The 23,884-nt window shown below is 48.7% G+C and overlaps 1 protein-coding gene across 1 annotated transcript in view; it reads right to left on the minus strand.

Moving 5' to 3' along the window:
• Positions 1-258: 258 nt before the first annotated feature.
• The window catches only part of inpp4b (inositol polyphosphate-4-phosphatase type II B), a 204,567-nt gene continuing 180,941 nt past the window's right edge, over positions 259-23,884 (minus strand). Inside the window, exons 15-26 of the mRNA XM_064345334.1 lie at positions 23,594-23,702; positions 18,795-18,978; positions 16,987-17,158; positions 14,432-14,604; positions 13,798-13,921; positions 13,056-13,157; positions 12,850-12,859; positions 11,315-11,455; positions 9,989-10,086; positions 9,411-9,523; positions 7,005-7,159; positions 259-1,989 (exon numbers count right to left, since the gene is read on the minus strand). Coding sequence (XP_064201404.1) covers positions 1,857-1,989; positions 7,005-7,159; positions 9,411-9,523; positions 9,989-10,086; positions 11,315-11,455; positions 12,850-12,859; positions 13,056-13,157; positions 13,798-13,921; positions 14,432-14,604; positions 16,987-17,158; positions 18,795-18,978; positions 23,594-23,702 — 1,514 coding nt within the window. The 3' untranslated portion in view covers positions 259-1,856. The remainder of the gene's footprint in view (positions 1,990-7,004; positions 7,160-9,410; positions 9,524-9,988; positions 10,087-11,314; positions 11,456-12,849; positions 12,860-13,055; positions 13,158-13,797; positions 13,922-14,431; positions 14,605-16,986; positions 17,159-18,794; positions 18,979-23,593; positions 23,703-23,884) is intronic.

A 23,884-nucleotide genomic window follows, 5' to 3' on the forward strand; every position in this document is an offset into this window, starting at 1 on the left:
CGGTCACGGGCAGAAGAGCTGGATCTCTGCAGGCGGGTCCCAAACCCGTAACACACAAGTCCAAGTCCCTCTGGGTAAAAGCATCCAGCAGATGAACAAAATGAACAAATGTTTCCACTGGTGTGACTGCACCACGTCGATTCCCCATTTCACCAAAAGGGGCTAGAAGGCTACTTGGTACAAATGATTAACAGATATGGATCTGGTAACAACTGCTCCTCCAGCACTTTTGTTGGGACCATTAAAACATCAGAAATGTCTGGAACACAGATATATTTTATTGAAAATGTTCATCGAGACATCATTTCAGTCATGCTTAGGACAGTATAGATTTTTAGAAGTTTCTATAATTTCACATGAGAAAATATTAACAGTATGTACAACAGACTTTTGATGATGGTGAAAATGAATACAAAATATGTGCTCAAATACAAATGTAGCAAAAACATGCAAAAAAAACAAACAAAAAAACATTCAGAGCTCACCTGTTTGAGAAGCTACCTGAACTCAAGAAAAAGTGAAATAACACATTTACTAAAATCATGAAAGTTTTACTGTGATAGAGGAGGGGGGTTTACATTTTTGGAGTCTTTGGAGTAATGTTTTCAGAAACTTGAATCATCTAGGTCTAAGCCGAAAGTGTCTGTTTTTGAAGTGCAGTTTGAATTCTGATGGAAATGCTAAGTATTATCAAACATAAGTGGGAAATGCAATAAAATATGAACTTTAAAAAAGAAGAAAAAACACAGAAGTTAAACACACACTTGGAAATGTGTGTTTGCATTAGTGTTTTTCCTACCAGAGCATGTTGATGAAATATTAGTCCATATTACCCACTTCCTGTGTTTTCCAGTTCCAGAACATTAACTGAGAATGACTCATTTTGGCAAATTTGAAGCAACTTTCGAAGTTCTCCCACAATGCACCATTTAACTACTCCAGTGGGACAGACGTAACATTTGTATGACTATGAGCTGTTTCTGCCGCAGAGAAGCGCTGTTTCTGCGCAGAGAAGCGCTGTTTCTGCGCAGAGAAGCGCTGTTTCTGCCGCAGAGAAGCGGTGTTTCACAGCGCCCGGCACTGCTGTTCTTTCCCTGCTGAACACGGCTGCGCAGACGAAGGATCGAAGGTTCAGGTCCAGCTCGAGGAACCGCCACGTCCTGTGCAGACGAATGGAGGGCTTTTTGGCTGAGAGTTCCTGTCCTGCGTGAGAGGAGGGGAAACAGCAGCACGACTCTGCTCTGCTGCGTGGGTTTGGGTTTCACTGGCAGGCGAGGTCTTGCACTTGGCACAAGAGTTCAAAGACAACTCCTTTTCTATAAGAGTCTTATATTTACAGGTTTCAACGGGACACACACGCAGGTATTTGGAAGCGATGAAGCGCAGCGCTGGAAGCGATGGTGTGTGACCTGCCTGTGATTACGCTCCGGTCACTGGATGAGCTGCTAAATGTGCAAAGCACCTTCACTGCACCTCCAGCGCTCCCAGCCGCAGGGTGGGCTAACACTCACGTCAGAACAGTAAAGCTCGAGTGTCTTACCTTTTTAAGAATTCGACTGTGACGCCTGTATATACGACTGGCATCCAGGAAAGGAAATACTTTTACTTTTTTATTTAATACTTTAAATAATTTTAGCTACATTCCATTTTTTTCTTTTTACAAATTCCAACTCATAGCTGAAAATATTAAACCACTGGACTTTGTAGGACTCAGTGAGAAGTTTGAATCCAAAAAACAAACTCAGTTTGCTGGATCCAGAAGACGTGTCAGCCGACTCCACAGCCACAGAATCGGTTAGCTCTTGCATTTACTCGGTGGGGGAAATGCGTCTGTTCCTTTCGAATCTTTCCGCTTCTCAGGAATCCACCTTTCCGTAGGTGCCCTCCGGGGGTCTGTAGAACTTGGGAAAAGCCATCAGCTGAAGCATGTTGAAGGCATATTTCCTGCACTTAATATTCTTTTGCACGTTCTCAATCCGGCATCCTTCTCTGGTACATGGAAGGGAACAAAATAAAATGAAATCATAAAACAATGCTGGAACATAATACACAAAAGGCAAATATTTACAATAACACAAATACAGGATCATAATGGGTAAACATATATTGGAAAATCAATGTCTCCTATCTCTTATAAAACGACTCCGCAGAGGATTATTACAGGCTTCTAGGACGCTAATAAAACATAGGCATATCAATAACGTATCTCTGGTGACCTTTAACCAGAACTAAAGTTTTATCAGATGCATTGCATCCACTGTGTGTGATATATTATATATTAGACATGCATAAAGATTGTGGGATTGAGTGGCCAAGTGATGGTCAGATTAAAGGCTCACAGCCGAAATGTTTCAGGTCATTTCACCACAGAGAAGGGAACTGGGGATGTATTCTCACATAAGCCTGCAAGTAAATACAGAAGCTTGAAAACACCACATTCAAACCATCGAATCCAATGCAAATCCCACTCCCAGACCCCCACTCCCAGACCCCCCCCCGGACCTGACCCGACCCCTCCCAGACCGGACCCCTCCCAGACCTGAACCCTCCCACTGACCCCCCCCACCCCACCCCACCCCACCCCGGAACTTTTCTACGCGGTCTTTGTAAAATAAAAAAATAAAAAGATCATATCAGGGACAGGAATGAGGGAAGGGCCCCAGGTATCAGCGCACGTGAAGAAGAACGGCACAGCAGACGCTCAGTCTGGTATAACAAGCAGTTTATTGGTATTTTGCAAGCAGAAAAACGAGACTTAAAATGAGCCAGACGACCAGCAGGTGCGAGCTGACGAGCAGGAGAGAAACGGGGTAGAAGTGCCGGGAGGGCGGCTTGTTCTCAGCGCCACACCCCGTCTCCGGGTCACTCCACTGCCCGCTGCCCCCCGGGGGGAGCCCACTGTGGGAACGAGGCAAGAACAGACAGAACAGCAGCGGGTTAGTAAAGCCGGGAAGGGGGGGGGGGTAACACTGACGGGCTCGCTCATGGATGCACAAGCACAGGGAAGCGCTCTCACAGTCCTCTACGGACAGATCCTTTCAGGCCAGCGCAGCGAGGGCGGGGCTGGTGGGGAGCAGGTGACGTGAGAAGGTGGGGCTGAAGGGGGGGGAGCAGGTGAGGCGAGAACGTGGGGTTGGGGTTGGGGGGGGGGGGGCAGATGACGTGAGAAGGGGGGGCTGAAGGGGGCGGAGCAGGTGAGGCGAGATAGCGAGCCAGAGCAGGGTGAGGACATGCACAGAAGCCTGTTAATGATTACAGAAGTAATGGCGATGACATCATCAATCCCCCTTCAGAACGTCAGATCATGAAGTCCACTTCGCTCGGGACCGCGCCCGGCACGGCTCTTGCTGCTGTTAAAGCTTGTTGATCTTTGCGCTGATGAAAATGAGCTCAAACCCTGCAAACTGCCCGTCTCTACAGACCTCTATGTCCTGCTGGGTCCCTGCTGGGTCCCTGCCCTTTTCCACCACGGTCTGATGACACACCTCTTCACACCGCACCTGGATTCTCTGCCCAGCAGGGCACTCCCAATCTGGGATCACTTTCCTCACTTCCATCTTGATCCTCTAGCACTTTCACGTTACATCTGAGTGCTCTTTTTGGAAATGTACCAAGCAGCCAGTTTTTTTTCACATTTAGGGTTACTGAATTTCAAGCACACTAGCGAGCCTAGCTTACACATTTTTGATACGCATCGCTGTACTCCCCGCTTGTTAGGGCTCGTTCTTTAAGCCAGGTGGCTTATTGGACTCCCAGAGTTAGCAACACTGCTATCCAGCTGTGGGATCTTGCGCTTGATACTGGTAAGGTGTTCGTTATGGAACAGACGTTTGGAGTCTGTTCAGTGTGCCTGACACTTGGCTCAAAGAAGCTTTACACCTCCTTATCATTATTAATCATTATTATTAATATTGTGCTGGTTAGCACATTAAACACACATAGCAGTTAGGTACCCCCATATGGGACAGCAATTGACAGAGTTTCTGTACGACAGTTAGGCTACCAAAGCAGTTAGAGTACCACATGTTAGTGTATGTTAGTGCCATATAGATAGCCTGAGCCAACAGCAGTAGCTAACTAGCGTCAACTATAGCTGTGAGTCATAGCTAGCTTGCGATTTTAGTTCCCAGTCAGTCACTGTTGCATTTCATAGTGTCTTGGGCTGGCCCAACCATTTACCTTGGCTGAACTCCCACACCCAATTATGAATATTTTTGACAATAGGTTTATTCACATTTCAAAAAATATGGGGGAGCAATCATCTTAAATCATGCTAGAAACACCCCTGGTTCTGGTCCACCTAGTTATTATATACAGGCCCAAATATGCTATAGAATCAGGGAATCAGGAAGGGGACCAATACGTTTTCAAGGTACTGCAGGTGACAAACTGATCTAGCAAATATGAAATCATATATGCCTTGCTTCAAGGAACTAGTGAATAATTACCCAGTAATTACAGGACATGTGTTTGTTTTACTTCACAATACAAAGTGCAATGAAACGATCGCAATACGCTTTGTGTGGCTAAATGCTTTCACTTTCTCAGTGCTCAGTGTTCAGTAACCAAAGCTTAACATGTAGAGAACCGAGTTGAATATGCCCATTTTACTGAAGTCCAGTGTATTTCTGTTAACTTATGGGGTTTTTCCTAGACCCTGAACAGCAGCACAGAAACTAATTAAAAACTGTGACCCACCACTAATGACTAAATTCACTCCATGGAATCATTTTTTTAACCTTGTCTAAGTGTGTTAACAACATATTTAGCGACTGATTAGCATGGTCATTTCATCTGGCCAAATCTGCCCAATCCAGTGTTCCATTTAAGGCATTATAACTCCTTAGAGGCTCGGAACCTGGCTTAAATGAAGCAAGACACCTCTACCATTGACAATACTAACTAAATATTCGTTTATATTCTGAATTTAAGTAGAAATAAAGCACCACAAACGCAATTATCTAACACGGCTAGCGCTAGCCCAGACTGCACTCGACCCCACACTACCACTGCCCTCACACATAGAACAGGACCTTCCTGCCAGCAGCCTGAATTCACACGCTTTTTACACGGAAACTCCACTACAAAAAAACCAAACAAATGAACGAGGCTTTGTGTATGAACACAATGACCTAATGTGATGGGACTGCTTGTCCTCGGTCTCCAGATCCTTCCTCTCACGCAGATGGCCAGAGAGATTTCAGAGCCAGAAAGCCAGAAATGCCAGAGAACTGGACCTCTGTGTTTGTGAACTAAGGTCTCGAAAGTGCATCGCAAAAAATGTATAATAATAACAATAATAAAAGTGAAACGGGAACTATATGTGCGGTGTTCTTAATTCCCAAACTTATATTTGGGTTTTCCAGGGGAACTTCCCTTTAACAACAAAACCGACTTTAAAAAAAACGGATAAAATGAAAGACCACACGGTTGCCTTCCGTCTCCCCAGTTCAGTTCAGCTGAGGTAACCGTTGTTCTGCTTCAGTGTGACTGAAGGACTAGTGCCTACGCTTAGGAGGTAGTTTCAGCGATAAGATAAGTTGGCGGGACTTTGCCAGCATGGAAACCAAAGTGGTTTTCCTCACGCAGCCTGCGCCAGAGTCTCAGTGTGCTGGGGTAGAGCCCGCGAAACGGGATCGGTACATAACTCTCAGCACAGCCAAAATATCGCAATGTTCCGCTTCCCTTTCCAACCTCTGCATGGGGGGGGGGGGGGAGAGGGGAGGGGGGTTGCTCATGTCTGAATTATGAATCATGTTTCCATGCTTCATGTGTTGTCTAAACTCCAGGCTCTACGAATACGTCGGAACTGTCCACCAGAGCTGTCATTTATAGCTCCTTCTTTAATTCCAACTCTGATTTTCAGCCCTTCTGGCTCTGTGAGAGCACACAGTACTCCACTGAAAACAGTGTGTGCTATGTCTTGAATACAGTGCATTTAAAAACTGATCTTTTTGGCATCAGATACAGGAGTCCTCTCCATTTTGAATGACATTTAAGAACACAAATGTTAGGGATACTTGCTCCCTAGTTTACTCATTTGTTTCTCTTAATAGGTAGTCATCAACACAAGCTTAGTGCCATCTTTGAGTTGTGTAATCTGCCATGAATAACATTAATATCACAGGCCAGCACCTTAGCATTCCTCTTCTACAGTCTTGTCCCATCACCTCTGCATTTACAATCGTTGCATTTAAAACTCATGAGAAATCCTTATGCTGTTTTGCAATCCCTTTGCTAACTACCATTCATGAGAAGCTAGGCAGTCATTTCCCTGTTTACCCCGGACTACAGACCCCTTAAATTTGAGTGCTCAATGACTTACAAAAAATCAATTACTTCAAGTGTTTTTTTTTCTCCAAAGTTAAGTCAGTGTTCTAGAACTCCGCTGCTTTCAGTCACCAGCAGTGACTGTGACATCATCAGCATTAGAATGTTCAGTTAAGAGCGTTCTAATCCCTTGTTTGTGACCTCAGAACTGAAAGGGTTCTGCCACACAAGCGCCAGAGCCCTGACCCACTGTGTGTGACATCACGGATGAGGGGGACACAGAAGGCGGTTCCAGGCGATGGAGCTGGGATGTAGGTGGAGGTGGAGGCTGTGGAAATGAGGCTGTTTGCAGGGCAGCGTCAGACATGCGCGGGGCCTTCTGACGAGCCCCCTGGACCAGTCTCTGACCGTCTAACATCCAGTGTGCAACTGACCGGACCTTGGCCACCGATTATCACAGGGCTGCCCAACCCTACTCCTGGAGATCTACCATCGCTGAGGTTTCCACTTGAAGCCTAATTTGGCCCGCCTGATTCCACTAATTAGCAGCTCAATCAGATCTTTAGCTGTTGAATGAGGTGTGATTTGTTAGGGCTGGAGTGTAAACCGACAGGACGGTAGATCTCCAGGTACAGGGCTGGGCAGCCCAGGATTATCACGTCTTTCTATGAAACCTGGATGTGTATATGAGCGGATGTGAGGATAGAACCACGGGGGGGGGGGGGGGGGGGTACCTCCGCATGCAGTCCAGCGCTCGGACGAAGTAGTCCTTGTTGAGCTCGTGTTCGTCTCGCAGGAGTGCGCACTGCTCCAGGGTTACAGACATGGACGTCCTGTCTTTGGCACTCTTACAGCTGGTGAACCGGATACCGTTCAGCCTGCGACAGATCTGCAGTGAGAGAGAGAGGGACTTACACAAACCTGACAGAGCAGGGGACTCACAAACGCACACAGACACACACACACACGCCCACATTCACTCACACACACACACACACACACACACACACACACACACGCCCACATGCACACGCACACACACACACACACACACACACACACACACGCCCACATTCACTCACACACACACACACACACACACACACACACACACACACACACACACACACACACACACCCACATTCACTCACACACACACACACACACACACGCCCACATTCACTCACACACACACACACACACACACACACACACACAAATGCACACAGACACACACACACACACACGCCCACATTCACTCACACACACACACACACACACACACACACACACTTTCCAAACGCAGCCAGAGCAGCCATGGGCTGTGTTGCATTAAAACCAAAACAACCAGAAGTGCCAGCGAGGCTGGCAAGGCGGGCGAGGCGGGCGAGGCGGGCGAGGCGGGCGAGGCTGGCACGCTCACTCGTTAGCTGCAGCGTTTATGTAAGTGAGCCAAACGGAAAGGGAGACCCGGCCAGGCCCCTGGGGAACACCCCTCAGGCCGAGGGCCAAAAGATAAGGGCCAGTGCCCTGAGCGGGGGAAACTCCGGCTCACCCGCCGCACGTCCTCTGCACTATGGACGCTACGACACGCTTTTTATTCTTTATTTTAATGGACAGACTCCATAAACACACATATAAATCCAGACCATTACTGCACATCTGGGGGCTTCAGGGAAGGGGCTAACAGCTCAAAACAGAGAGACTCAAATCCAGCATATCGGGCACTTCCTTCCCCATGGAAGGGCCAGGTATCAATGAGCTATGATTTATTACAGGGCAAGACAGCAGGTTGACCTCAACACCCAGCCGTTAAAAATCTGTGAAAGACCATTTCCAGTCCTTTCTCCTTACAATAACAACCACTATAACTGTAATTCACAGCGTGACCAAATACTGTGTGTCACACAAAATTCAGCTCTGCAGCCGATTCAAGCAGAAACACAGCAGAGTGGCGTATGCAAGGGGAAGAGCATGGAGGGCAGGTCAGAGCAAAAGACATACCCTGAAAGAGGGAAGGGGTGGAGGGGTGGACACACGGCATCGAGAGGCCGGAGTACTCCGGACGTTACTATGAGAGGCTGGAGTACTCCGGACGTTACTATGAGAGGAGGAGGAGCTCCAAACAGCAGGCAAAGGAAGCGGAGCCAGAGAAACGACTGTGGCGCCCTCTAGTGGACGGGATGATGAACAGAGTTAACCCTGTGTGATCAGGCAGCGGAGGCACAGCTGCACAGATTTTTTTGTTTTGGGTGAACAAGGCTAGAAATGAATGATAATATCAGTCCATTTTAAATACAATTGGCCACAAAAATAAAAGCCTAAGCTCTCTGGCTCTCAGATCTGTGTTTCAATGCATAAATTAATTTCTAACTGCTTTGTACATCTTGTTCCCACAAACAATTCAAAGAATGAATGTTTAATCTCTGAGGCCACCCGTCAGGTTTTTCAGTAGCAAGGTCGCGTGTTTTGACACACTGCCACTTTGTGACAGTGCGCAGTTTGTAGGTCACCAGACGTTAATATCAGCTGAAATCTTGAAAGGCAGATAATGTTCTTTCCTTTAATACCAGCTCACTGCACCCCACCCACTGCAGCCTGTCTGTACCAGATAGGGATTTGTGTGCATAATTATGCGTGCCAATCTTCTTGCAATTAAAAGTGAAAGTACATTGCGGCATTTTATTCAAGTGCAATGAATGAAGCATGCCAACTTTACTGACATTGTATTCCACTGCTTCCAAGATAATGTGGATAATGTTTGATTATATGACAACAGGGCTAACATCTTTATCCATATAATTACTATTACTATTACTATCAAAGCAACAGGGTCCCACAGCCACACAGCAGTCACTGGGGGTTGGGCGAGAGGACAGGGTGTGGCCAGGACTGCGTGCGTCAAATGATTAGTCATAACTCCTGGCCCAAGTAGGGACACCATGAGAAGGGCTTAAAACGGCTCTCTCAGCTCCCTCCGCCCGTGTGCACAGATCACTGAAAACCCAGCTGTTCGGTACTTCCGCGGCCGTTCCATCTTTGAAATCTCCGGTCTGAAGTTCTCAATCACTCCCTGAGTAACACATTACGACCGCAGTAATAACCGCTCAAGAGAACGAAATAAACAAACAAGCCTTACCGTTCCAGCTAGCCACAGTATCTCCACATTCTTTCGTTTCTTGGTCATAATATTCTGCCCAAGAGTTTCAAGTAATTCTTTCAAGTCGGTTTGAGTTTGGAAACAAGGTAAATCTGCAAACAAAAGAGACAAATTCAGGGTGTTTACTGTCCGCTGGTGGCACTAAAAAGCAAACAAACAACAAGATATACAGAGCATGTGCAGCGAACGAGAGCTATTAACGAGGCAGAATACAAGATTTAAATTAAGACACTGAATGTGTGTGGCAGTTTTTACTAGTCTGGACCTGAAACACTGGGGATTCTGTCCAGAATACTGGGCCAAACACCCCAGCGTGAACCATAATGGAGGACATGGTTCTCATGCCATACATACCATCACCGGCTGCAAGGCACGCTACCGTCTGCACAAACAGGAATTGCGTAATGACCTTGATTCAAGGATGAATCACACCACTGTGTACAGTACAAAGGGAAAACTAGAAGCCAATCTGCAAACTCCCAAATTACAACGACACACTGGGTGCCGCTGCACACAGCGAAGCGACGGGCGTGTGTTCCACGCACAAGACCACTCACATTGCAGCGGGAGTTTATCACTTAAGGACTTGTAATAGGCTTCTAAAATCTCAAAGTTTTTCTGGTTTATCCTTTCCTGTGAAGAAATGTCACCAAACCTGTATGGAGACAAAAGACAGGTGGCACTCAGTTTAGAGTTTATCAAGGTCATATTGATTGACTCATTACTCTGTGTCCTCCAGCTATAAGAACACTGTTTACGTAGGAGATGTACAGTAGACCAGCTGCAGCACTGAGACGCAGTCTGAACACACTGTGCAAACACACTGTGCAAACACACAGCATAAACCGTCATGCTGTGAACATGCAGACTTGGTCTCTGAGTTTTAATGGCCTTGATGTAAACACACAGCCCTGCCTTCCTGACAGCAGCTTTTGGAGCGGGCTCGGAGAAGCGGTTTATTATACTGCGAAAGAGCAAAGATAAGCACCACCAAGCCCCAGACCACCGCCCCAGGCACTACTTATAAAGAGAACGTCTGGTAATAAAAGTCAATGGTGGATACTAAGGCCTACTGTTTCAGCTTCTATGAACAAATAAGCATCCACATCCTGCAGCATTTCTGAGAACCAAGTCACTCAGATAATCATATATTTGATTATTCTACTTTGTGAAGTTACTTTAACAAAATCTAAAGCCATTACATTTCCGGAAAAAAGAAGTGTAGGCCCAACTTTAACACTGAACATCCTCAAGTCAAGGGAGATCCTTCTGGTCCCCACCCCCCCGCCCCCCCGCCCCCACCATATCTGTAAATATAAGAGTTACCGACCCCCTCTTATTTTAATCAGGCAGTAAATCCAGTCGAGTGGCTAGCAGTAAATCAGCGGTGTAAACTGGCAGTGAGCGTGGTGAGTGAGTTGGGAGGGTGGGAGCGTGGTGAGTGAGTTGGCAGAGAGGGAGCGCGGTGAGTGAGTTGGCAGGGAGGGAGCGCGGTGAGTGAGTTGGCAGAGAGGGAGCGCGGTGAGTGAGTTGGCAGAGGGAGCGCGGTGAGTGAGTTGGCAGGAGGGAGCGCGGTGAGTGAGTTGGCAGGGTGGGAGCGCGGTGAGTGAGTTGGCAGAGAGGGAGCGCGGTGAGTGAGTTGGCAGAGAGGGAGCGCGGTGAGTGAGTTGGCAGAGAGGGAGCGCGGTGAGTGAGTTGGCAGAGAGGGAGCGCGGTGAGTGAGTTGGCAGGGAGGGAGCGCGGTGAGTGAGTTGGCAGGGAGGGAGCGCGGTGAGTGAGTTGGCAGGGAGGGAGCGCGGTGAGTGAGTTGGCAGGGAGGGAGCGCGGTGAGTGAGTTGGCAGGGAGGGAGCGCGGTGAGTGAGTTGGCAGGGTGGTACTGTACCTCTCCGCGAGGGTCTGCTGCTGGTTTATCCCCACATTAAAGAGCACCGGGTACACCTGCAACGGCTTGCCTTCCTTCAGCTCCTCAGGTAAGGCCCCAAACACCTCACCTGGCAACGGCACCTCCACTGTGTAATACTCCCTGCAGAGACAGCACAGGATTTAATGTGTGAGAAACACGTTGTGTGCAACGGCATTTAGTCTGTAAATTGTGGCAAATTCTTTCGTATTATGTCATTATGTTTGAATGTCTTTATCGTTTAATGTGAATGCTAAACAGCAGCATCGACAGAAGCCACCTGAACAGTTCAGAAAACTGAAGCAAGCGGAGCAACTAGTAGCTTGTCTGCGGAAAAGGCTAAATTGTGAACTCGCTTTGTGAATCTGAAAATCTTGGATTTACCCCAAAATGTTATTCAATGTTCCATTCTACGAAAGGTCAGCTTCAAACAAGGTCAAAGTTCAAACTATTTGAACTATGAAGATCACAACTCGGCATTAGCTGTGCGCTACGCCAGGCTTCCTGTCGCTGACAAGTCGGGCATTAGCGCTCCCTAATCGGGATTTAATGGTCTGACACCATGTTGAACATTTTATTTTCATTTTATTTTTATTTAACCTTTATTTAACCAGGAAAACCCCGCTGAGATCAAAATGTCTTTTGCAAGGGGGACCCGAAATAAAAAAAAAATTTTCCCTGTACTTGAGTGAAAAAAAACTTGAGTGAGAAGCACAGAGCAAGCACTCTGCTGATCCCTGCTCATATTCTGGAGTGAGAAGCACAGAGCAAGCACTCTGCTGATCCCTGCTCATATTCTTGAGTGAGAAGCACAGAGCAAGCACTCTGATGATCCCTGCTCATATTCTTGAGTGAGAAGCACAGAGCAGCACTCTGCTGATCCCTGCTCATATTCTTGAGTGAGAAGCACAGAGCAAGCACTCTGATGATCCCTGCTCATATTCTTGAGTGAGAAGCACAGAGCAAGCACTCTGCTGATCCCTGCTCATATTCTTGAGTGAGAAGCACAGAGCAGGCACTCTGCTGATCCCTGCTCATATTCTGGAGTGAGAAGCACAGAGCAGGCACTCTGCTGATCCCTGCTCATATTCTGGAGTGAGAAGCACAGAGCAGGCACTCTGCTGATCCCTGCTCATATTCTGGAGTGAGAAGCACAGAGCAGGCACTCTGCTGATCCCTGCTCATATTCTGGAGTGAGAAGCACAGAGCAGGCACTCTGCTGATCCCTGCTCATATTCTGAGTGAGAAGCACAGAGCAGCACTCTGCTGATCCCTGCTCATATTCTGGAGTGAGAGCACAGAGCAGGCACTCTGCTGATCCCTGCTCATATTCTGGAGTAAGCACAGAGCAGGCACTCTGCTGATCCCTGCTCATATTCTGGAGTGAGAAGCACAGAGCAGCACTCTGCTGATCCTGCTCATATTCTTGAGGAGAAGCACAGACAGCACTCTGCTGATCCGCTCATATTCTTGATACACAGACTCTGGATCCGCTCATTTGATGAACACAGGCAGACTTGCGTCCTGCTTTGGGTGAGCACAGAGCGGCTTGACCCTGCTTCTGAGTGAGAGCAGGCGCTTGTGACCTTCTATTCTGGTGAGCACAGCGGCACTCTGCTGATCGCTTATTTGGATGAGACACAGGCGCACTTGCTGACTGTCTATCGGAACCAGGCAGCCTGCTGCGCTCTATGCCGAATGCAATGACGGGAGAATCCTCCGCGCACGATGGCTAAGATTCGGTCATCGACTGGCCTCGCTAACGACACTCTCTGCAAGTCCGAAATCCCAACTTCCATATCTTCCAACATGCCGATCTCTTCACCTGGACAACAAAGGACACTTCGCTGTGAGGGCGACCAACTCTCAACACATTTTAATGAGCCATCAGGTCCTCTTCTGAACATTCCTGAAATGACCATCAAAGAAAGGACCCAACAAAAAGGAATCTTATAATATCTTTACCTGTCCTGAGAGGGTATTTTTTTTCCAAGGGCCTTGCATACAATGAAAATGATCATCTGTCCAGAAATACTTAATACATACGCACTGATGTTGGATATGCAAGAATGTAATCACTACACTAGTCATAAAGACAGTGCTATCTGAATAAAAGCTCCTCTATACAAATAAAATTCAAAGGAACTAAGCAGAATAACCAAGAGATGGTCACCAGCTGCAACAATTTGTCAACAAAACAAAATTTGTCAGGAAGCCATGGTAACTAAACATACATGCAATATGTTTATATTCCCTAGTTTGCGGGACTGCCTGAAGCAATATAGGAAAAATGATATGGAAATACATGAACTTGACTTCAAAAGGACAGGTGCAGTCTGATAGATCAGAACTTCCCACCCTGCCCCTAAACACAAACCGCACATACTGTGCAGCGTGACAAATCTTTAGACATTTCAGAGAGAGGCAATGCGAGAGATTCTTCTTTTAAGAAAGCTGGCACTCACTGTAGGTGCTGAGGAGACTCTCAAACTGGGCTATGAGCCCGACGAGGTGCAGCTGCTGCAGGAAGGCCTTGTCCTCCACCCCAGCGTACAGCCGCATGACGAACCCACAGGCCAGGGCGGCCAGCTGGGGAAACCCACAGGGAGACAACAGGTAGGGGCAGCACGGGAGAGACCGGACCACGGGAGAGACCGGACCGACCGCAGGGGAGAGACCGGACCACGGGAGAGACCGGACTGCTCAACTGCACCGTTCTGACCAGGAGGGCTTCTAATCCTAACCAGAGCTTATCCCGAGTTTATCCCGAGCTTATCCCGAGCTTATCCCGAGCTTATCCCGAGTTTATCCCGAGCTTATCCCGAGCTTATCCCGAGCTTATCCCGAGCTTATCCTGAGCTTATCCCGAGCTTATCCTGTTCTTCCCAAAACACTCAGTTTCAAGAAAAAGTTCAACACAGAGGAGCATCGAATTGGCATGCCGAATTTTCAGACAGGTTTTTAAAATCATAAGGATAACGAAAAGTAGCAAGAAGCATGATTGGCAGCGTATATGTACAGGAATAACACAGGATTGGGCGAGCGACACTCAGCAGAAGTGAGTGAGAGACTGTTAAATTCTGGGTGTAAGAGACTTACTCCCTGACTGAAGACCACGTCTCTCCTCTGCTTCAGAAACAGGCCCTGCGGGATACTGCATGCTGCCTCTTGCAAGAGAACAAACGTCATCGACTTCGTAGCGCGATCCACAACTTCGGTCACGCAGTCCTTCAACGTGACCACCAGGGGGTAGATCTGCTCCTGCCAGTCCCCTGAAAGGAGCAGAAGGTGAGGGTGAACTCTCTGACCGTTCCTGTGAAGACCCACCTCCACAGACAGTACTTTAAGCCGATGTTTAAATACTTCATCTACTGGGAGTTTCAGAGATAAGGCAATACAAGCTGTTCCGTTTCACCTAGAGTGCATAACTGGATGAAACAGGTGCATCTCACATTGACATGAGCAACCTGGGGCAGCTTTTCCAGGTAAACTTGCTTACACTTTGATTGTTTTTCCACATGATAATGATATATTCTTAATGAACTGAGTATCTGAGTATGCATTTAAATGGAAATATGTTCATCAACTAAAAAGATTAACTAAAATCACTTATAATTAGCCAAAGAATACAATACCCCCGTAAACATATCCCTTGCACACACACTGGTGGATACAGCTCAGGAGGTAAGAGCGGTTGTCTGGCGGTCGGAGGGTTGCCAGTTCGATCCCCTGAGCATGTTTAAGTCTCCCTGAACAAGACACCTAACCCCTAATTGCTCCCAACGAGCTGATTGGTACCTTGCAAGGCAGCCTTTCACCGTTGGTGTGTGAGTGTGTGTGTGAATGGGTGAATGAGAGGCATCAATTGTAAAGCGCTTTGGATAAAAGCGCTATATAAATGCAGTCCATTTACCATTACATGCTGCTAAGTGGCTGACTGTGCATTTACTGAATCTAATCATTCACGTCATCTAATAAAATACAAACATTTCACAACCAGGAAAAACCCACACAGCAAACCCACACAGCAAACCCACGGGTGTAAGACAGGAACTCCAGCCCTGGAGGGGTTTTTATGAAGGTTTTGGTTTTCCTTTCGTTTAGCAGCCAAATTCAGGCCATGGAAACAAGGTTTATGGATTCCTGCGGAAATCGTTTACTGAAGTTAAGCACCAAAAATGAAGCAAAATGAAGCACTGAAACGGACTGAAAGGCAGCATACATTGTGCCCACTCAGGATTGGTCGGTATCCCTGGTTCATACATTGTGCCCACTCAGGATTGGTCGGTATCCCTGGTTCATACATTGTGCCCACTCAGGATTGGTCGGTATCCCTGGTTCATACATTGTGCCCACTCAGGATTGGTCGGTATCCCTGGTTCATACATTGTGCCCACTCAGGATTGGTCGGTATCCCTGGTTCATACATTGTGCCCACTCAGGATTGGTCGGTATCCCTGGTTCATACATTGTGCCCACTCAGGATTGGTCGGTATCCCTGATTTGAACAACAGGGGGCAGCATTCTATTTATTTATGATTTCCAGCAACTCAGCAGAATCACAAAGTTGTTTGCGCAAATACAAACATAAATGTATAAATGCGGTTCTGCTCAGAGTCATGGGAGCAATGTCCTAGTTTTCTAACCAAAATCCCCCCATTTAGAGAAACGCTCATTCAGTTTCGTCAGCTCAGGGAAAAATACAGTGAAATGTAAAAGTATTGGGACAGCTGCACAGGTTTGTATTTCAAATCAAGCAATGACAATGAGGGAAAATTCTAAATGTCTGCATGTGGATTCTTCTAAACAGACACTAAACTGTTTTACAAAATTTCCATTCAGTGAGTCAAGCCCCCCCCTATTCCAAGTCAGTACATCTGTTTCAAATTTCACGTTTGCGACATTTCTTTATTTCCAAACGAAAAGCTGTGAGCTCGAGGGCATGGGTTAAATCCTTGGAAGTGTTAGAAGAGTTGACTGTCTACTTCATGAGCAAAACAAGAAAACTGCAGATGAGGACCAGAGATCTGAGTATCACAAACAAGGACGCTATTGTGAGGATGAAACATCCTCCTCGGTCACGCATGGAGGAGGCCGTGCGATGGCTTGGGCCTGTATGGCTGCATCCGGAAACGGTTCAGACATCTTTACTGATGTGACCAGTGCGATGTAACAGAGTACAGATCATCATTGTCCACCAATATTCAAAGAAATGCCACCAAGCTCCTCGGACTGAAGCCATGCAGCAAGACAACGACCCAAAACATACGGCAAACGTGACCAAAGAGCTCATCAGGAAGATAAAGTGGAATAAAGTGCAACGCCCAGGGCCGGAAGGCTCCCCCCTCCACATCCCCCCTCCTGCCCAGGGCTGGAGGAACATTCCGAATATGCTGAGTTGTTATGCAGGACCGGCTGGTCACAGCGTCCCAAAGCTCATTTACAGGAAAGGCTGAAACCTGTTCCTGAAAGGACAGGAATGGCGTGACACAGCACTTTAATTACCCTGGCTGCTAACAGGAAGTAGAAGCTCCACAGCCGAAGTCCCGTGACCACTGTGAAAGGAGCGCTCATCTGACTGACGCGGCGTGTGGGAGCGTGACAGTGCGAGAGCGAGCGTGACTGGTGCAGGACGCAGAGTGGGTGGGGCCTACCAGGGCTGTGCGAGGTGATGACATCAGCGAGGGTGTGGTCCGAGGAGGTGATGACATCAGCGAGGGTGTGGTCTGCGGGCGGCTCCTGGTTGTTGTCGTCGTGCTCCTGAAGCCGGTCCACCATGGCGATGATGCAGTTCAGACTCTTTGCCACGTTAGCCCACACCCGGTCCTACAATTACCCAGAATGCAGAGCGGCATTAGCCTCCCATCGCCCTCGGGCTTAGGCTTAAGCTAGAGAGCTAAGCTACGCTCAGGGAGAGGCTGCGCTGGTTAGCCGATCAGCGGGGAGTGAAAGAGAGGAAGGACAGTGGAAGTGTGAGCCCTGCGGTGCTGTAACTGGCTCATCTCCTTCCTTTCAATGGCAGACTGAAAATAAACTGAGCAAAACTGCAAAGCCCCGACAGAGAGGCTCGGGTTCAATCAACACCTGTCCTCAAGATTCACTGGACTCATTCCGTTTCTGCACCTAGAGCCTACTTCAATTCAGCAACTATACAGCTTGAAGGAAGTGAAGTAAAGAGAGAGAGAGATGAGCCACTTGGCTTTCAGCTGTTCAGGAAGGTCATGTTAAGGATAACAGCGTGCTGAAGTGCGGGGGAGGGTGCGATGGGGGGGGGCAGAGGGGTGCTGATGAACGTGTGTGGGGGGGGGGGGAGGGGAGGGAGGCCACACTTGCCCACTCCTCCTCGTCGTACTCCGCGTGGTGCGGGATCCTGGTCAGGTGCCGTGGCGTGGTCCGGCAGGGTGCAGCGGGCCGGGCCGTCTCAGGCCAGCAGGGCGCCTAGCTCGCTTAGGCGTGAATGCTCCGCGTGAGAGGGGCCCTCAGTACTGAAACCGGCCGGCCGCAGCAGCCAGCAGTGGCGCCACACACCACCCCCTTCCAGGCCAAACACAACGTGTGTGCGTCGTGTCTGTGAGAAGAGGTTTACGTCCCACACACTCAGGTTTCACTTTCAGTAAAGAATGATCGCCCACACCACACCGCACGCAAAGCAGGCGCAGCAAACCACACACACCCCCACCCCCCCCCGTAGGGCCAACCGGGCAGACGGTGTGCGTCGCCTGCTGTGAGCAACAGAGACTGTTCCCTCACACCGTGCCTTAATCAGGGTGGAGAATGCGTCTCCCACCTGGGCTACACCCTGGCTGTCGCACACGCAGTCTGCCGCGAGCGCATTATCTGCAGGCTTCGTCACCCGCCGCGAGCACGAGCGCGTCTCCCCGCCTGCGTCCTTAATCAAGGCACGGAGGAACACTGACGGCCCGAACGTGCCAATTAAACCGAATGACTGGGCTCAGCTCCACTGCCACAAAAACAGCCTTTCAGAGCAGACTGCAGTCTGACAGGGCCAGATGTAATACATTAATTACTCACACATCCAGAAATGAGTAAACGCAGCGCTACACGTCCCCTTCGTTGGTTTGTATTTGACGATGAGCAGCGAACGGCTTATGCAACACTGTTCTTGCCACTATATCCACTCCGCTGAGCCGCAGAAGTCCGATGCTTTTAACCGCACTGTATTCATTATGATGGCGTAACACACTCATAAGGAACAATGTGAACTTCCCCCCCCCCCAGGGCACCTCGTAAAATATAGCACTTCACTGAGAATCGTTTCCCTGCCAATGAAAGCAGTCCTCAGTTTGCTGTTCCCATTTGAAGCAGGTCCTCTACACTGCAGAAAGAGACCTGATCTTGAGCCCACATCGTTCCGCCAAGTCTCTGGCTGTGCCAGACCGGCTGGATTTGAACCTGCCGCACCCACGGTGAACAGCAGCCAGGGAGCGAGTGAGGACATTACCTTGTCTGCCAGGCTCTTCAGCGCCCCCTTGAGGAGGTCCGGGGAACGCAGCTGGGCGGCCCGCAGCAGCTGATCCGCCTGGGTGCAGATGAGCGGCTGCAGCTGCGCTACGCTGCTCAGCACCTCCCGGGCCTTGGCCGTGTGCTCGGGGGAGTAGTAGATGCACTGGTACGCCGTGCTGAAGCTGGGGAAGCAGAGGGAGAAACACAGCCGTCAGCGCTGGACACACGCCCCACTCCTGCCCTGAGCTCACTCTGCCTTCGTACCCTCTACCCAAACCCGCGCGCTGGCCTGTGGTTTGGGAACGGCACTCAGGGGACGGGCAGCAGGTCAGAGCGTGTAACGCCAGCCGAACCCTGAAGGCAGACGGCCTGACTCGGGGACAGGAGGAGGAGGGAGAACCTGGGAGAACCTGGGAGAACCCGCAGAGAACCTGGGAGAACCTGCAGAGGCCTCGGGACCACAGGCCTGGGCCTTCTGAGGAAAACACTGCCTGCTCTAGATCAGCAGCCTCTGAATAAGAAACACACGCTGTACTCGTGCGAGAGAAAGGCAGAAAAAATAAAAAAAGGAGAGAGAATGGCCCAACATAAAACCCGGAGTAGTTCCCCGGTGTGTGCTGGCGGGCCAGCTCCTGTGTTTGTCTAATTAGCTCTCTGGAGAATCTCAAACCGCCGCAGTTCAAAGTTAATTAAAGACTTTGCTTAAATGAAAAGATGCACATTAAATATTACATCTACATTCCACAGCTTCTCTCCTATCCACTAGAACTGAACCACACTGATTCATTACATCTTGGGTTTTTCTATGGGACCGCTCATATAAAACCAAGAACAGTGAACCCCCTCCCCCTCACCCCCCACCAACCCCCAAACACAATACACATCGTCTGTGTGCTAAAAATAAGTTATCTTTCTCTTATAAACAATACCTCAGCTGGAACAGAGCACACGTAATTTCATATGTATGACACACAATAAAATGGCCGCCGTGCCGATACCAGCGCCTGTTCGGTGGGCTGTGTGGCTGTGTGGCTGTTTCAGGGTGTGACTCTGTCACATCGCAGGGCTGCAGAGCGGGATAAGAAACCGTGCAGCTGGAGGTTATAGAGCGCATTTAAAACCCCGGATCCCCTGGGCCAGCTTTAGTGCTGCTCTGTCTATGGAATACAGCCTGGCAGAGCACCTGCAAACAGCCACTAGAGTTAAAAAATAAACAAAGACCCAGTTACTGCACACAGACACAGTTACTGCATACAGACAATTACCGCATACAGACACAGTTACTGCCTACATACCCAGCAACGCACAGAAATGTGCTTCTGCAGTCCCCAGAGCAGAGCAGGAAGACACTCACCAGACAAGCACGTACGTACGTATGTACACACACACACGCACACACACACGCACACAGAACCCGCCGCACCCACCACACACACACACAGGCACTCATGCACTCATGCACGCACGCACGCACGCGCACGCGCACGCGCACGCGCACGCACACGCACACGCACACACACACACACTCAAGCTCATTCATTAACTCATATTAGTAAGACCATCAAACTAACATCTCCCTTCATTTTCATAAATGACCGAAAGGACTGGTAAGTAATGAGAGGATGAGGGGCAGAGGCCTAATTAACGGGCAGTTGGACTGAGTAACTCATTAATACCAGAACGAAATGAATAAAGAGCTCCTGGTCCGATCTGACAGACGGCCAACGCGAGCAGAAGACTGCAGAGCGGGCTTGAGACTCCCGTTTCAGACAGGAGCACTTTCAAAGTGCTGCTGGGCTCGTCTGAGGAACCCAAACTCAGTGTAACTGAAGGCATGAACAGAGCACTTTCATTCTAAACCTCCTCGAGTACGCGGAGAGCTCAGGCTCTGCAATACATGTCAGCATCTTGTTATTCCTAGAGACTATTTTTGAAGAGTGCAAACTATTTATTATTTTAAAAAATGGAGCACTTTTGTAGTGTGGCATGAGTCAAATCTTCACCTGCAGTTACCTGGAGACGTACGGCACACGGAGGCCCGCTTCCCGTCAGACAGACAGCGAGCGTGTTTACGAGGCAGGCTTCCTGCAGAAGGGCTCTCCAGCCGGCCGCTCTGTTTTATGAGCAGGCAGGTGTTTCATTCTTTCCTCCGTTTCATTATTTTTCAGTCCTGACTCGCCCCCCGACAGGAGGAGAACGGGGCCCAAACCACACGCACCCCCACACTAAACCCAACCCCCCCAAGAACCCCCACATCCCGTAGTAAACCCCGCCCCCCCCAGCATACTCTCCCCCGCCAGCCAGCCCCTATTCCGACCCGACATGCAAGCCACTGCAGCTTTAATCTGATCTCTCCATTTTTCCTACAAATTTGGAATAGCCAACAGTGTTGGAAGGGGCGTAACCAGGACCTAAAAAATACCGAAATCATGAGACTCGGATGGGGTGGGGCAGGACAGGGCGGGGGTGTAAATGCCATACATGTGTCTCTAGATCAGGCTAAGATTTGAGAAAAGGTTGAAGTCCCTTCATTCCCCTCCGATTTGTATATGAATTGCAACAGGTGTTCTCGCTAAAGAAAGAAATTAAATTCAAGCTTTGGAAACGAACCAAAGAGATGAATTAAACTCTGTGAATGAAGGCTTAGCATCAGCGCTACGGGAGAGCGCGCTCACAGGCGGGACGCTGGTGTTGATACGACATGCACCCACTTCCTGTCCGTAGGTCTCAGAACTGCGCAGAGCAAGCACAGGAAATAGCGGCTCTCCGGAGAGCACTCAGTTCTGCAAATGAGATCCCGCGTGCACTGTGAGAACAGAGCAGACCGCGCAGCCTTCATTCAACTCTAACAGAGTTCACATGAGGCTAAGAGGGATCAAAATGCTCTTATCTGAGTTAAATCTGCATTTCAGATCTGCATCCTGCCTCACAGAACTCACGCTGGCCAGCGAGGGACACATCTGTGTTTCCTTCTCCCCATTATAAAGGCATAAATCAAAGGCAGTAATTCCACAGGAGAAACAGCCAGTATAGACTGCACACACAGCCATCCATACAGCAGACACACACACACAAGCACTAACCTGCACACGTACTGCACCTCAACATAAGCACTAAACTGATACGATGCTTAAAAAAAGTGTGAATTATCGAGCAATTAACCATTTTTGGCATAATCAACCAGCAGCAGCAGCAGCGCTAGTTCTCACTTTGAGATCATTTATTCTGCAGCTTTATGTCTCAGCTGTCCTGCTTCATAAAAAATATCAGCAGCAGAACATTTTAATGGCACCAATCTGCTGACTTCAGTACTGTTATTGGCTAATCTGCTGACTGCAGTACTGTTATTGGCTAATCTGCCGATTGCAGTACTGTTATTGGCTAATCAGCTGATTGCACTACTGTTATTGGCCAGCCTCTATGTTAGATGACGGAAATACATTTCCTCTCCAAGAACTTCTAATTAACTTGGACTGTATAAGTTAAGTTAACCCTATAATGGAAACCTTTTAACACTCTAACAGCATTCACGTGCCTCACGCACGCTGGCTTTGACAGTGAGATATTCAGACGGAACAGACACAAATACGATTAGGCAAAATCATTTCATAAGATGCCTGATGCAGCCTGAGCAGGAGTAAGCGGGTTAGATAAGGGACGGACGGAAGGCTGACTGACGTGCGCTTAGATATCAGCCGAAGAACAGACAGGCGGCAGGCACTGCTCCACACGGGAAATCAGGAAATAAAGACACACAGACTCATTATCTAACTCAAATAGGAGACACAGTGATTTACATGAGATTTTGCCTTTCTCTCAGTGCTATCTCTGAAATAAATAGTCTACACATCGCACCGCACGCTCTGTTCTCTGCAATGCACTGCCCACAAATTGTTTGAACTGAGGCCTTGCAGTGATAACAAATGCAGTTTTTTTATACATACATAAATGGTCTTGAATACCTGAATTTTACAGAAAATTGGTAGGACGTGAAATGCCTTTCAATGAGAGAGTGTTCAGGAAGATGCATGAAAATATCACTGACTGAAAATAGGAAGAAAAGGGCGCCTGAATTTGCAAGATGAACTGATCAGTAATTTACACAGACCTACGAAAGGGCAAACTGTGATTTGAAATCCAGGTTTGAAACCCCACATCACATCTGCATAAAGCAGTTAAATTCAATGTGAGGAACATTCTGTCCAAGAGTTCGGAGACAGCTGTCAAGGAAAAATCTTACGACAGCCCTCTAGCGCCCTCTGTCAGAGTAAGACGGAACTGTTATTATCTGGATCTTCAGGAGGATATGCAGGGATCCCCATTCGGACTCAACAGGCCGAGGATTTCCCGCAGACCTACAGCACAAAGTTTCACACAGTGCACTAAACAACACGGCACAAGGGAGAAGGTAAAGGAGAGCAAAGATGGAGGATCTATCTGCAGAGGAAGGCCGTGGCTCCAGGGGAAAAAAGCCTTTCGGGATCCAGCACCATTTAGAGCGGACAGGAGGGGACAGGAACAGACAGGCACAGACAGGAGGTTCTGAATCGCACACAGACACACGGACAGGAGGTTCTGAATCGCACACAGACACACAGACAGGAGGTTCTGAATCGCACACAGACAGGAGGTTCTGAATCGCACACAGACAGGAAGTTCTGAATCGCACGGACAGGAGGTTCTGAATCGCACACAGACATACGGACAGGAGGTACTGAATCGCACACAGACACACGGACAGGAGGTTCTGAATCGCACACAGACACACAGACAGGAGGTACTGAATCGCATACGTACTTTTTCTTCTCGGCCTCGAAGCGGCTCAGCAGTCTCTGCAGGCCTCCGCTCTTGAACCCCTGAAAGTGGGCGGCGGGGGCTCCCACAGTCACCACGTCATAGCAGGCGTCTGGGGAAAGACCAGGCCATCGCTTAGCAACAGGCACGCACGCACACACGCACGCACGCACACACGCACGCACGCACGCACAACCACACACACACACGCGCACGCACACAGATACACGCCATAACACACTCACACACATGCACACGCACGCACAACCACGGAACTGGGGGCTTAGGCCAGGA

Source organism: Anguilla rostrata, chromosome 7, assembly GCF_018555375.3.
Source record: "Anguilla rostrata isolate EN2019 chromosome 7, ASM1855537v3, whole genome shotgun sequence".
Lineage (NCBI taxonomy): Eukaryota > Metazoa > Chordata > Actinopteri > Anguilliformes > Anguillidae > Anguilla > Anguilla rostrata.